At 42.2% G+C, this 14,369-nt stretch overlaps 6 protein-coding genes across 6 annotated transcripts; 4 read left to right on the top strand and 2 right to left on the bottom strand.

The window, feature by feature from the left end:
* Nucleotides 1–772: 772 nt before the first annotated feature.
* On the top strand, nucleotides 773–2,109 carry TRIVIDRAFT_219641 (uncharacterized protein; the record flags this gene model as incomplete). Its single annotated transcript, XM_014104603.1, has 5 exons — nucleotides 773–955; nucleotides 1,005–1,049; nucleotides 1,100–1,307; nucleotides 1,375–1,709; nucleotides 1,768–2,109. 5 exons carry the CDS (start codon nucleotides 773–775, stop codon nucleotides 2,107–2,109), a joined length of 1,113 nt encoding a protein of 370 aa, XP_013960078.1.
* Nucleotides 2,110–3,256: 1,147 nt separating this feature from the next.
* TRIVIDRAFT_212112 (uncharacterized protein) lies at nucleotides 3,257–5,572 on the top strand (the record flags this gene model as incomplete). The annotated part of the gene is made up of 3 exons (XM_014104602.1): nucleotides 3,257–3,305; nucleotides 3,900–4,975; nucleotides 5,052–5,572. 3 exons carry the CDS (start codon nucleotides 3,257–3,259, stop codon nucleotides 5,394–5,396), a joined length of 1,470 nt encoding a protein of 489 aa, XP_013960077.1.
* Nucleotides 5,573–7,512: 1,940 nt separating this feature from the next.
* On the top strand, nucleotides 7,513–8,056 carry TRIVIDRAFT_110889 (uncharacterized protein; the record flags this gene model as incomplete). Its single annotated transcript, XM_014104601.1, has 1 exon — nucleotides 7,513–8,056. The coding sequence occupies one exon, from the start codon at nucleotides 7,574–7,576 to the stop codon at nucleotides 7,925–7,927; it is 354 nt and encodes a 117-aa protein (XP_013960076.1).
* A 349-nt stretch (nucleotides 8,057–8,405) lies between these two features.
* On the top strand, nucleotides 8,406–9,625 carry TRIVIDRAFT_72869 (uncharacterized protein; the record flags this gene model as incomplete). The annotated part of the gene is made up of 3 exons (XM_014104600.1): nucleotides 8,406–8,564; nucleotides 8,633–8,797; nucleotides 8,874–9,625. The coding sequence occupies 3 exons, from the start codon at nucleotides 8,406–8,408 to the stop codon at nucleotides 9,549–9,551; spliced, it is 1,002 nt and encodes a 333-aa protein (XP_013960075.1).
* A 733-nt stretch (nucleotides 9,626–10,358) lies between these two features.
* TRIVIDRAFT_31831 (uncharacterized protein) lies at nucleotides 10,359–11,300 on the bottom strand (the record flags this gene model as incomplete). Its single annotated transcript, XM_014104599.1, has 1 exon — nucleotides 10,359–11,300. The coding sequence occupies one exon, from the start codon at nucleotides 11,298–11,300 to the stop codon at nucleotides 10,359–10,361; it is 942 nt and encodes a 313-aa protein (XP_013960074.1).
* Nucleotides 11,301–12,215: 915 nt separating this feature from the next.
* On the bottom strand, nucleotides 12,216–13,836 carry TRIVIDRAFT_55157 (uncharacterized protein; the record flags this gene model as incomplete). The annotated part of the gene is made up of 2 exons (XM_014104598.1): nucleotides 12,216–13,634; nucleotides 13,687–13,836. 2 exons carry the CDS (start codon nucleotides 13,834–13,836, stop codon nucleotides 12,216–12,218), a joined length of 1,569 nt encoding a protein of 522 aa, XP_013960073.1.
* Between the last annotated feature and the right edge of the window lie 533 nt (nucleotides 13,837–14,369).

Genomic DNA, 14,369 nt, shown 5'->3' with positions numbered 1-14,369 from the left:
CTGTGCCGTGTCTCTTAGCAACCATCATGCATACTTTACAGGTCTCAAAGCCGAATTATAGGTGACACTAGGCAAACGACAAAGCGCAGAATATTTCATATCCATCATTAACCATTTGTAGAAGTTGTTCTGACGTGCTTCTCTCGTCATATTGCATTGACTGTTCCGTATCTTACCGAGAGAAATTACGTACTCATTCCCTGGTGGAAATTGACGACATTCTTGAAGTATTTACTCCAAATTCAGACAATAATTAATATTTGAAGTAGCCTGAAGTAGAAATATATAACCCTTTACCTATGGATAAGGGAACAATCTACCTCATGATGTAGGGGTAGCTGGGTGGTTCTAGCAAAAGTTTACTTAACCTAGAACATATTTGGCATCACTCAAGTTTACTACATAAATTTTTATGAAAAAGTAAACAATTCCTAAAGCCAATTTTGGCATTCATTACTGATTTAATTGTATTATCGCAAGCGAACTACATACGAATACATGGGAGTCTCTAATTAGTCATGAGTCATTTGCTAAGATGTATGCAAGGAAAATATACTTAATTCCGTTGTATACTAGTAGATTACAAAAGAAGAAGAATACTCTACTATAATGGGTCGTTGACGTGTACACGTCAACTAAGAGTCCATTATACTTTGACTGATTAGTTGTCTTCCTTTCGTAGAAGACTTGATTCATCGTGTGTTCCCGGCACACTGATCTTTTTTCGACAGTTTAATTTAAGCATACCTTAGTCACCCTCTATCCGTTGATCATGGCTAAATCTTCCATTGGTAAGCTTATTCAAGTCCCTGAATCTCTAAGAGATTCCATATCTCGCACACGAGTCACATATCGAAAGCTGGGGAACTCGGGCCTACGCATCTCAAACCCTATCCTTGGTGGCCTCCATATAGGTAGTTCCGATTGGTTTCCTTGGGTACTTGATGAAGAACGGGTCAGTCACTGTGCTCAATCACTAGTTGAATGGGGTTAAATCAACATAGGCATTGCCGCTTCTGAAAGCAGCCTATGATCGAGGCGTCAATACAGTATGATAACCTTTTTTTTTATGTCGAAAACATGCTAACATTTTACGAAGTGGGATACCGCCAATGTGTATTCAAACGGCCAATCTGAGAGAATTATGGGGGAAGCCCTTCGCAAGTACAATATTCCACGAAACAAGATAGTTTTGATGACGAAATGCTATCGAGTTTTATGTGATGCTGAGAATTATGATCCTGGCTCTGGTGTTACAATGCATCATGAGATGGCGGATAAAAGTAAAGACTATGTTAACCACTGGGGTGAGTCAGATACAGTAATCGGTCTGATGATATATGACATGAGTTTTGATAGAGCTAACACATTCAGGGCTGTCACGACAAGCAATATTTAATTCCGTCGAGGCCTCCCTTAAACGCCTCAACACCCATTACATCGATGTTTTCCAGATCCATCGCTTTGACAATACAGTCCCACCTGAGGAAACAATGTGTGCACTGCATGACCTGGTTAAAGGTGGTTTGGTCAGGTACATCGGTGCCAGCTCTATGTGGGCATATCAATTTGGCATACTCCAACATGTCGCGGAAATAAGAGGCTGGACGAAATTTACCTCAATGCAAAATCATTATAACTTGATATACCGTGAAGAAGAGAGGGAGATGAACAAGTATTGTAATCACACTGGCGTGGGTTTAATACCCGTAAGATTTTCTTCTCAGCGGCACAAGCACTATACAAGCTGACCAACTCCTTTAACAGTGGGCTCCACTTGCATCTGGTAGATTAGCACGCCGCCCAACAGATAAGTCTATGTCTGTCAGAGCATCATATAGCTCTAACGGGACTATATATGCCGGCGAAAGTCATAGTACTGGTGCAATTATTTCTAGAATAGAAGAGGTGGCCACAAAGCGTAAATGGCCAATGAGCCATGTGGCTCTCGCATGGCTAAATCGGAAGGTGACAGCTCCTATTATTGGCTTCGGGTCGGTTGAGCATATTGATGAGACGTTGGCAGCAAATGGGAAGGAGTTAACTGAAGCAGAAGAAGAGTATCTAGAGCAACTCTATGAGCCTCAAAACGTACAAGGCCATACCTAAATCTGCAAATGCAATGACCAATGTCTACAATGCAACGTATAATATAGATGTTTGCTATGGATTCATAATTTGGTCATAGGTTAAACAGTTTCTGCAATTTTGTTGCTCTGTATCATTTTTTAGAATATCTCATGGTAAATAGCTGGCTTAACGATTTGCAGATTTAATAGTTCCAAGTTTATCGCCACCCGCATCGCATGGACATTTGGTTGAAAGGAAACGCACTGTGCGACGAGTTTTTATGACCAAGAGCCTAGAACTTCCACCACCAGCAGTACCATCATGACATACCGTATAATATGTAGGCGGTTGTATTGGGCTGGGAAGAACAATAGTAAAAGGATCATCGACTGGATCAAAAACGGGTTCAAACATAACGACACCAACGGCGCCAATAATGCCCGATAATGCCATACAGGAAATATATTACCCAAAAAAGAAGAGAGCTTTCCCGTTTCCCGTTACACTCTATTTTCCTTTCATACTTCTGCCTGCTGTGTCTAGGCCTTTGAACTCGTATGTTTTGTAGCGGGGAAAGGGGCGGGGTTTGGCCAGTAAACACTGCAGGCAGTCAGTCGGATCGGTATTGAGGTGGTATTATGCGGGTGGGAGGGGTGCAACCGTTTCACACACTAACATTCATTCAACTGTTACGTTGTGTGGTAATGAAATCATGTCTAATTTAATTTCTTGCCTTATCTAGGCTTCAACGGCGTAGATCACCACACGAATGATCTATTTGGAATTCGGCAAATGATATCCTACCCAACTAGTATCAATGTATCAATTAAATGACCCCCAAGTATCTCATATCTGAGTATCACTATCATGTGCAGCATAGACAGATTCCTTTCAATTTGCCTGGTTCTCAGCGTACCACCAGTAGGGAGATTCGCGGCTTATCAGTAATTCCACACCAGGTCTTGTTAAAACTTGAGACAAATGGTGTCGTATTATTACAATAGCGGTTAAATTCAAACTCAAGATGAGATGTTCCATAAAGCTGTAACAGCTGGACTATTATCAGTATACGGGCATTTGCAACAGGCTGTAGCCGCCCAGTTTCAAAGGACAGAACATGAAGTTGAGACTTGATATACCCTAATGATGCTTTATAGAATGAAGAGATGGCTGCCGAGCCAATAATATGAGCAATCTGCCACCGAAAAGAGGAAAATTGCTCTATCGGGTTTTATGTACGTATTAACATGTGGAAGTTTCAACTCAATGCTTCAATATTTGCCAATATACATGCACCTTTTAATATGCAACGCTGTAGCTCTATTCATCACAATTGTATAGCTGTTATATCTTAGAGACCAAACGATTTTTTGGATGCGAGACTTCTCAAATGGCGGTGACACCACCAGTCCTCTACCCGGCGATGAGCGTTAGTAAATATGATGGCGTGCGTTGGATTACCTAATCGGCATCTTCCACGGAAGAGAAATAAATTATTTAGCGGCTGTGTGCAAGGCTCTCCCACTTATAAAGAGATCTTTTATTCCTCGACACTGCAACGGAGTACCTTCATCTCGAAGTAGCAGTACATTTAGCTTCAAATCATTGCATGAGCTAGATAAAAGCATTTGAGCCCTCAATCATATATTCAGCAGTACATTCTGTTCAATACGCCGGCCATATATATATTCTACTCATGGAGAGGGAACGTCTTCAAGGGGTCACATCGCAACCCCTCAGCAAGATTAATCCCTCTTCCTGGAATTTTGTTGTCACAGTCTTTGTGATACTGACGTTCCTGCCAATCCTAAGATTACTCGGGCTTGCAGTTTATAATTTATACTTTCATCCCTTGAGAAAATATCCCGGTCCTTTCCTCTGGATTGCTTTCCCATGGCTGAAAAATATATCTCTAATCCGCGGGAAAGCGGACCACGCTCTTGTCGCATTCCACGAACGATTTGGGCCTGTTGTTAGAACTGCCCCTAACATTTTGAGTTTCACTTCTCTGACTGCATGGAGGGATATATATGGGACTGGTCATGCTGAACTACCAAAGCATATTTTCAAGGGCAGCGGGATGGAGGAGCGCCCTAACATAATTACTGCAAATGCTCGGGACCATCATCGCTTCCGCCGAGCTCTACTACCGGCTTTTTCAAATGACGCTCTGGCACGCCAAGAACCTTTGGTCAACGGTTATGTTGAGCAGCTCATAAATCAACTACGTGGAATCGCCGAATCTGACAACTCTATTGCTGATATCTCTAAATGGTACACAATGACGACATTTGATATCTTTGGAGAGCTTGCGTACGGCGAATCATTTAATGGGCTAGCGACAGGGAAAGTTCACCCATGGATCAGAGCTCTAAGTGACATGAAGTCTCTGGTTCCCTTGCTTGTATTCCCGAGCATCTCGTGGATTTTGGTCCTACTCTTGACTACAGCTGAGCAGCGAGGCTCTCTGGCAGAACACCAGCAACGTTCTATGGAGCTCACATATAAGCGCATCAAGAATAAAGAGATTCAAGAGCGTGGAGATATCATGACTTTTGTCCTACGCGAACACGGGGAGGATCAGGGCCTAACCGATTATGAAATGGCATGTAACGCCGATATCATCATCAGTGCAGGCTCTGAGACTACTGGAACAGCTATGACCGGAATCACCTACTATATGCTTCGAAATCCAGAAAAGTTAGCCAAGTGCGTTGATGAGATACGCAGTGCTTTCGAAACAGAAGAATCAATCAATTTCAAGGAGACTACAGCCAAGTTACCTTACTTAACAGCTTGTATCGAAGAAGGATTGCGCTTATTTCCCCCTGTCCCGACTGGTCTGTTGCGTGAAACTCTACCAGGAAGACCTACGCTTATTGATGGCCACTTGATCCCAGAAAGGGTATGTCATTTCGATCAGAACTCAGCCCATAACATTCCAGCAACTTTACTCTGATTTCTAACTTCACGACTTACAGACTGTCGTAGCAGTGCACCATCTGGCCACCTATCATTCTGAGTCAAACTTTCACGATGCAAAAAGTTTCCTACCGGAGCGTTGGTTGCCAGAAATACACTCAGAGCCGACTTCTCCCTTCTACAAGGACAATCGAAGCTGCCTGAAACCATTCAGCTACGGCCCACGCAATTGTATCGGTCGTAACTTAGCTTATCATGAGATCAGGCTCATCTTGTCCAGGGTGCTATGGAATTTTGACCTCTCTCTAAAGCCCGGTTTCGAAGACTGGGCCATTGGTCAACGCTCTTACCAATTGTGGGAGAAGCCAAGTCTTATGGTGGATGTGAAGATGCGTACGGTATAATCGGTTAACATTTCAAGAATACTAGTAATTTTTTGTTTTATTTACATATGTATCTTGTTGCCTTGATACGATTTTACATGCCAGTAGACGTCAACACTTGACCCAGTATCTTGAGGAACGGGCGATTATATAAAATAGGCATAATACAACATTGCACAATTCAGTACGCTTTATGCATATTATAATTATAGTTCTTGACTTGGAAGAATAAAATTTCATACTTCAACTTCAAGGCACAATGCAGTGGAATGATATCCTCACAAGCTAGCTTGCTTGCGTGATTACTGCAGACTGTTCCAATCTAAGGTAGCAGCCGTACGTTCTTAGCAATCCATAGGAAAGATAGTTTGGTCACATTGATCGTTTCACGCCGTAATAGTTGATAATTGAGATGTCAATTGCCTCATATGCCTAAAATTTTATGCACCTGATAATTGATGAGACTTGCCTTACCAATAGGCAGTGGAATATCTGGTCACGAATATTGAATGGTTAATCTTGAGCTTTACAATTTGGCCCCCAGAAGCGGAGTAAGGAGAACAAAGTGATATCATCTAGGAGGCGCAGCGATTCAAGCTGAAGTCCGATGGTGTAACACCATCGTGATGTATGCTTGCAGCGTAATTGGCTGGTTTGAGCGGGGTTTGCATCGCGAGGTAGTATTTATATATGCATTGAACCTATGTACAACCACCTTTCAGGATTTAACCAGCCACTTTGCATGCGTCTACACTAGCGTAGGTGGAACTTTCAGTTCCGAGTTAGCATTTAATATATGTTTAACCACATTTTCGAGATTTGATTAGCTGCCGTCAGCGTAGTACAAACAAACGTCATACCCTAGAGGCTTGGAACAGAAAGCGATGCTATGCCTGTCCCTATGCGAGTGGATGAGTACCCAAATTATCACTAGGTCATATTAGAAATGTGGAGATAGTGCAGATGAAGGTAACCTGAAAAAGTACGCTCTCCAATAGTACGAAGTTGTAGCGTTAACTTGTTGAGAACCTGTGCTTCGTGGTGCAGTTACTCCTTGCTGCTAACAAGTAATAGATTCATTAGAATTATAAGTGTCACTGCTATGTTACAAAACCACGCTAAAGTTGCCTAATAGCGACTCATGCACCGGATTGCGCCATCAAATATTACGTCTTGCTGCGAGACTCTGCCTAGCTTTCTTTGGCGATGATGCTGCTTGCCGAGAGGGATTTGTTTAGGATTATGCACGCTGCAATCATCGTCCCTAAGTAAGTAACAACTGCGAGGTAACATTCCAATATCGCCAGCTGAAACCTGACGTGTAAAAATTTCATTGGCTCTCAAACAGTGCTCGGATTTGAGGGGCTGAATGTGCTCATAAACCGGAATCCTATACAACAAGTTGGCATGCATACCGATGCGCGCACTAGGCAGACATCACATGTGACAAGGGGCGGGGTGTAACGGTCAAGTAGCATCTTGGCGGATTCATTTGGTGGAGCGACAGGAGAAAAGCAAAATTTCAAAAATTGAATAAATATATTTTAATTAAAAAAAAAAAAAAAGAAAAAAAAGAAAAGAAAAGAATGATAAGTTACTGAAGTAGACAGTATAATAGAACTAAATACATATGCTCAATGTATAGAATCTTGTTGAAAGTGAGAAAGTTTGCGTATAAATGCATTCGCCACAAAGTAGTATAAACCACAACTTAATTTTACTATGGCGTATGTTGCCGGCTACATGTAAAAAAACATATGGTATAATAACCATAGTTGTGCAATATATATATATATATATGAAGTCATAAGTAGAATTGTTTTTAATGCTTACAAATATCCTCAAGGAAACCTAAATGTGCCAAAAATGATGATACATATATTAATTGGTATATTATTATAGAGTTATTTTACTTACGAATGTAATAAACCGTATAACATTCAATAAAGGTAGAAGCAAAGTTGAAACAAGATACATGATACAAAGTACCGGGGATCAGATTCCAATCCATAACACAGGTCAGCTGTAGCAATCTCCTCAGTGACGTATCGTGTATTACACCACACCTGTAGAAAATCGGAATATAAATATGGCCCATTTCTACCAGCTCGACCTTTCATTCTCTCCATTCCAGTCAATACAGCACCTTACAAAACACTCTTCTACAAACAATATTTAAATCTTTCTACTTCTTCAGAATGTCCAAGCCGTCGTTCAAGGCCCTCTTTGAAGAGTATGCCGCAGAGCTGGCCGGCCGCAATCCAAGCAGCCTCCCAAATTACGTCTCCCCTGATGTTCAACTCCATTACAAGGGCGGCCAGAAGGACGTTGGACTGTCCAGCCTTCAAAACTTTTTCGCCAAGGAATGGTCTCGCGACGTCAACATTAAGGTTCTTAGTGTGGAGGAACTGCCTGGCCAGGACGCCGTGCAAATCAAGGCCATTGACCACGCCGATGCCGACAACATAGTGACAACAACTTATCACTATGGCAAGCAGGGAGGAAAGTGGGTTATTACTAAGCTGGATACTGAATATAACTATGGGGAGTAGTCAAGAAGCCTTCAGCATTCTTGCCTAGTAACTAGCAATCAGAAGTCGATGTATGCAGTTTGAGGTATTTAGCTAGTTATTAAATGAGCATATATGATATATGCGTATTAAATTCATAAACTTGATAGTATTTTAGGTCGCTTGCGATGTATTTAATTTGTAGACATGTTCCCTAATAAAGGATAGAAGCATTTCAACATTATTTTATACGAGCCGAGATACAAAGGAACTAATATACTTGGCGCCAGCTGGCATGTAGTAACGCAACTAGCCTTTTTAGAGCATCTACACACCCCCTTTTGTTATTTAAATCTATGTTAATTCCATTTCAGCTAAGTGATCCTACTGCAAGCGGTACAGTTGTTCCGCCATGTGATGAATATTGGTGGGTCATTGAAGCATTTAAAAGGCACTAGCTGTTCAATATATCTCTCAACACACAACCTGCGGAGAATTGCAAATACTCAAGAAGCACATAATGAGTATTCCACTATTAGACGCTTCCCAGCTTCAGGCCGGCCCTGATGCCCGAAGTACATATATTCGGGATTTAGTTCAAAGTTTTAAAGATTATGGATTTGTACGACTTATAAATCATGGAATTCCAGAAGCGAGAGTAACTCAAATGTTTCACTTGGTATGTACCAGGAGTGTTATATGTCAAGGTGCAAAACAACTCTAACATGATACTAATTTACACCATAGGCTAGTGAAATGTTCAATCTTAAACCTGAAAGCAAACTTGAATTCGTCAATGTGGCTGATGGTAGCCCTCAGAGAGGGTACAGTGCCATTGGAGTAGAGAAGACAGCTTCTCTCCATAGCAAATTGGTGGGACGTAGCGTGGATGAGAGATTAACAGATGCCAGAGTAGGTCTGCTTGATAGCCACAATAGGCTTTGCAGTCATTTGTCAAACTCTGATGGGATGACTGATTTATGGATAGGAACATTTTGACTGTGGCTCTCCTTTGGATCAACAGTTCAAAAATCAATGGCCAAAAAATCTTGATCAGTTCCAAACTGAGATGGAATCTTTTTATTTCCAGATGGAGCGAGTAACCACTAATATCTTAAGTTGTTTGGAAGAAGGCTTAGGATCCCCCCCTGGTACTTTCAACAGATTGATCACTCACAAAAGCAATGCGAGTGAGCTTCGATTGAACCATTATCCTCCAGTTCCAGCATCTCTACTGCAAAATGGCCAAGTCTCCCGCATCTGGCCTCATTTTGATCTAGGTGTTATTACACTACTGTTTACTTCGTCTGTTGGCGGCCTAGAAGTTGAAGATAGAATAAGCCCCGGGCCTCAGAAATTTATCCCCGTTGAATCGGAGACTCAGGCAGAGCTTATCGTGAATATCAGCGAAACCCTCCAACGTTGGACTGATGATCAGTTACCTGCTGGATTACATCGGGTCTCAGTCCCAAAGTCTCTAGAGGAGGAAATTAAACATAATAAGAATGTTGAAGTTCCGCGTCGGTACAGCATTGCATTCCTCTGCAAGGCTGACCGCCAAGCTCCAGTTGGCACTATTCCTTTTTTTCAAACAGGAGAAACACCTCGATATCAGGATATATGTGCCTCTGAGTATCACCGTTTAAGACTTCTTGCTGCTTATTAAGAATAATTAGATAGAAGTACTATTACTTAAAGCATGATAAATAGAGAATATGCCATGTCGCCCCTTTATGAATGAACCCAAGTACTTCAGCTCTGTTAAAGAAAATAGTTTACATTCAATGTACGCATTTAAGACAACTCTCACACTCCCTTAATCTCTCCTCACTTCTGTCATACACGATTGGCTCCAGCCCCAATCATTACCTTTCAATCTTTTATTATCTCTATCTTACCTCAACCCAGCCTATATCTTTGATGCTATAGAATTATGTAGTAGCTAATGAAACTTGGTTAGTCAAGGCCGAATTTCCTCTTGCTCTTCCATAGTTGTAGCCAATTCTAATTGGTAAGCTGATGGGCATAATTTCCTTGAAAGCACAGCACATCTTAGAATAGAGAAATTACTCTGCTGTCGATACATGAACCTGCGGTATATATGATATGTCCCAATGGAGCAAATGTTAGCTGTCGCTTTCAATATACCGCTTCATTTTAAATTTCAGAGGTAACATCTCTGGATACGGTTGCAGGCATCTTATCTTATTTTGATATGCTGAAACTATAGCCTCTTCCCACGAGCCAGGGATTATTTGGTCATTGCCAAGGCTCTCAGGACAAGGGATGCGACACAAATCTGTCTTAACTCCTTACTCCTTCCCACGACCAAGAGTAACGGCGCTCCGTGTTTTCATCTCGCTAGCAAAGAACTTCCACAAGCTTGTCAGGCCACTTGAGGATTATGGTCGGCTTGAACTCGGTTGTGGCTCTCTTTCAAACGCTATCTTTTCATCTCCCCTTTTTTAACAAGCTATCTCATAACTATCACCAATGATAGCAACAGTATTAAGATTGATGGATAATAATAAACATGATAAGTTGATCTGTCCATCTCAACCGAATTTGACGCTGATATTCTGTATCCAAGGATGCATGATGATATTTGTTGTAGTATGCATAGTGGTAGCATTAAGTGATCTTGAGTCATGCTTCTCAACCCAGTAATCAAGATGCCAGAGCTAAATGCAACTATAAAGAGCGAGGTGCCAGCTCGCAACGCTTTTAAGCCATTACTGGAAACCAGCATTGGAAGCGTTTTTCTGTTGCTCTTTCGGTCTCCCTCGAGGTCGTAGAACTCTTGTATGTGTATAGTTGCCATAAACCAACAAGAGATGATAAAATCAACGGAGATATTCATTCTCCAAATTGCCGTTTGTCTTGCAAGTACTTGGTTTAACAGCCGAGCAAGGATAAAGTAAGAAAAAGATGAAAAGTAATTGCGCATAAACCAAGAGTTCCACCTCGGCCATACATAACACACAAATATAAACACCTCAAAATGAAGGAGATGCAGTGTAGCCCATATTCCAAAAAAGAAGTAGGTAGTAATTGGTCCGAGAGTCCATGCCAGCACCCATCGAATCTTAGCCTGATTAATACTAATCAAGCCGGAAGGAATTGGACGATGTGGTTTATTTATGTAGTCCTCATGTGGAGAAGAAGCCTGATTAGCAATATCGAAGATATAGTTGCAAAGAAAGCCCGCAATGAAAGTATTGAATATTGATACTGCAGTTTCTGCTATTGGCAACGGCAAAAGAATAGCTCTGGATAGAAGCCCCCCCATAAAAATAAAACAAAAGCCCGCGGCATTAGACTGTAGTAGACGAATGGTTACGTCTAACTCAAACTGCAAATTTGATGAAAACGATAACAATAGAACTTTGGAAACGCCTGTATGCTTGAAGCGCATTTTGCTCGTTGTGTTTAGCATTGGTTTCGACGAAAGGGTTAAGCGATGAAAAAAACAATGAATTGTGTTTGAGTAAAGTAAAGTATTTGGGGATGCTAATGTTTGTATATAAGCTGCTCCCAATGGACGAGCATCGGAACATAAAGGCTGAAATACAATGCGTTTTTTCTTGGGTAGAAGGCATAGTACCTAATAGCAGAACACTTGACACTTATACCCAAAGCCCAAGGGCCGATATATTCCTACAAGTTCACAAATTCCCTATCTTGATGTCAGTCCTACACTCAAAGTCCCTCAATACTACGTTGAAACAATGCTGAGCTACGTAATCCTTTAATTCCATTTATTTTCTCATTTGAATTATCGTTATATCTTTTAAATTCTAACTTTGGAACCCTCAAATTGCTGATATAGTACTAGCTAATAAGACAGTTGTGCAAGACAACATAGATTCGTTGGTTCTTCCGCAAAATGTAAGTTACATAGGACAATCTCATTTCTCGGCCATTTATTGCCGCCTCCCCTACCCCTTGGTCACATGGACTGAGGGTTATCCAATTCAAAGAAGGGCTAATCCTTGCTTGGCCCGCCATCCCGATATTGTTTCGGTGAGGATTCGGTAACAGGATGGAGACGGATCTTTATTCCACGAGTAAAATATAATTACGTGGATTTGAAGAGATTTTACGTTATAGTGAAAGTATTTTACTCGGCGGGTTGACTAATCAGCAGAGCCTAGTTAACCCGCCTAGTACAGGATGAATTTGTAATCAAGATAAGAGGTTCAATAAAGCTGTAACGCTGGTTTAATAAAGAGCTATGCCCCAGCCTTTAGTTTCAAATCCAGAAACGAGGCATAATCCAATCCAATAGGCAACAGACGATTTAATTGACTCTTATAATATATTGTCCAACTTAGACTAATGTAGATGTTTGAGAAGTAAACCAGATCATATTCCCATTTAATGCAGGTTCAAGGTCTAATCCAGCCTGGGCTGCTTTATTATCTGTACCTAGCTTGAACGACGCTGGTACGACTTGATGGTCGCGTGGATTCTCGTTGAGAGTCATCAAAGTAGCCAGCCAGTGCTCCCCGCCAAGATGTCTTATCTGTATGACCATGGGGATCTCTTGGGTAAGACGCGAGGCAAATAGTGTGTTTCCACGACACTCCAAATCCAGATTTCCATAAGCTGCGTGGGTGTAGTTCCTAGCGTAGGCTTGATATGGAAGAAGAGGTGGACTAGGAGGATATGAAAGAGAGGGGTAGAGGAGTTCTGCGGAGCGCGCAATATCAGATCTCCTCTGAGACAGACGTTCCTGAAGCTTGAGATTCCAGTCAATTCTTTCATCAACAGGTGTCTCAAGGAGATCATCAAGCATCCCCATAAACAAGGCTATCTGGACGCAGTTGCTTGTGCCTGTCGTGTTGCCCATCATAACCAAGCCCCATTGTTTGCCTGGGAGATACATTGCAGTAGTTCCAAATCCAGTCCAACTACCACTATGCCACACGATGCGTTGCCCGCGGTAATGATCAATGAACCATCCTAAGGCGTATGAGTGCGGTGGCGGGAATGGATTATTACCGGGGGCCGAAAATGAGATCCGTGGTGTTGTAAGAGTGGCATGCGCAGCTGGACTCAGCGGCGGAGATCGAGTCATCATGCACTGCAGCCATTTAGCGTAGTCAACAACATTGCTGATAATAGCTCCTGCTCCTGAAACTGCTGGAAAATCTGGTACTGGTTGTTCTAGAAAGGCTTCTTTTGATGTGTTCCACGCGTAGCCACGAGCAAGTACGGTTCCAGATGCCCTCGCCTCCTCTGCTTGTTCCGGCGTCCAATATGTCCGAGTCATACCCAAAGGATACCAAAGCCTTTGTTTCATGAATTCACCCAGGTTCATTGAAGTCATAGTCTCCAAAGCATGAGATACCGCCGAGAACATGTAGCTGCTGTAGAGATATCGTGTGCCTGGTTCTGCAGCTCTCGGGAGATGTCTTAAAGAGCGGACAACATCCTTTACGGATGCTGATTTTGGTTTGAAGCTGAACTTATGGTCTGGTAAACCGGTTCTATTGCTAAGAGCATCCTCTAGTGTGATACGGGAGGTTATCTCTTCACTGTCTAGAACAAAATCTTGACCTAAAATGGATGAAAGTGTTGTCTGCCATGACAGGTTTGACGGACAGTGATTCAATGACGAACGCAATCCTGCATCGTCCACAAGCAGAGAGACGCTAGCAGCTGTAAAGGCCTTTGTAGTACTAGCAGTAAAAAAAACCGTCTCTGTAGTTACAGCAGTATTAGGCAATTCTGCAAAACCGTATGCCTAAACTCCGGTTGGCTATGCTGTCTGTCGAACTCTTTCGAAGATGGCGCACCTTGAAAGTTGTAGAAGAATCTTGGATAAGTCCAATTGCTAGGCCAGGAACATGCCATGTATCCATTAACCTTTGGACTTTTGCGTTGAACTCGTCGTCAAAGTATGGTCCGCAGGATCCTGAATGGTGCCTTACGTTGTGTTGTGCCATCTGGAAGGTGCTGAGCGTCCTCTAAAACGTGCAAGACCGCCAAGAAGAAAAAAAAAAAAAAGGGGGGGGGGGGGGGGGGGGGGAACACTCACATTATTAGTATATATCACTCTGACGTGAGTAGTTATATTTTGGACTTTACTCTGTGCGTAGGTAGATAAAAACTGATGAGCTTAGGATTGAGACTCATATTTATTCACTTCATACGTGTGGGGACTAATGCGGAGATCCGCGCGATCATCGGTTGTCCACGTCGTGGCCTTTAAGATGTTTTACGAGAAAGCGGGTACAGCATCCGTTGTGCGCAATTTTCTCAATACAATCTACGCTATATCAAAAGACACGCGGCTTAGTCTTTACTCCAGCACTAATCCCACCCTCTTGATGAGAAAGGATCGCCAGGTGGATACGTATATATTCTCATTAGCTGTTCTTAGTAGTCTTGCATTACTCTGTAAGCCCTACGCCTTCGTTGCGGATCTGCTGGTGTTACTGAAACGTTTGATACATACATGGCACTACTCAGCAACTCT

Source organism: Trichoderma virens (assembly GCF_000170995.1).
Source record: "Trichoderma virens Gv29-8 chromosome Unknown TRIVIscaffold_3, whole genome shotgun sequence".
Lineage (NCBI taxonomy): Eukaryota > Fungi > Ascomycota > Sordariomycetes > Hypocreales > Hypocreaceae > Trichoderma > Trichoderma virens.
The sequence above is the reverse complement of the archived record's forward strand: the minus strand, read 5'-3'. Positions and strand labels throughout refer to the sequence as shown.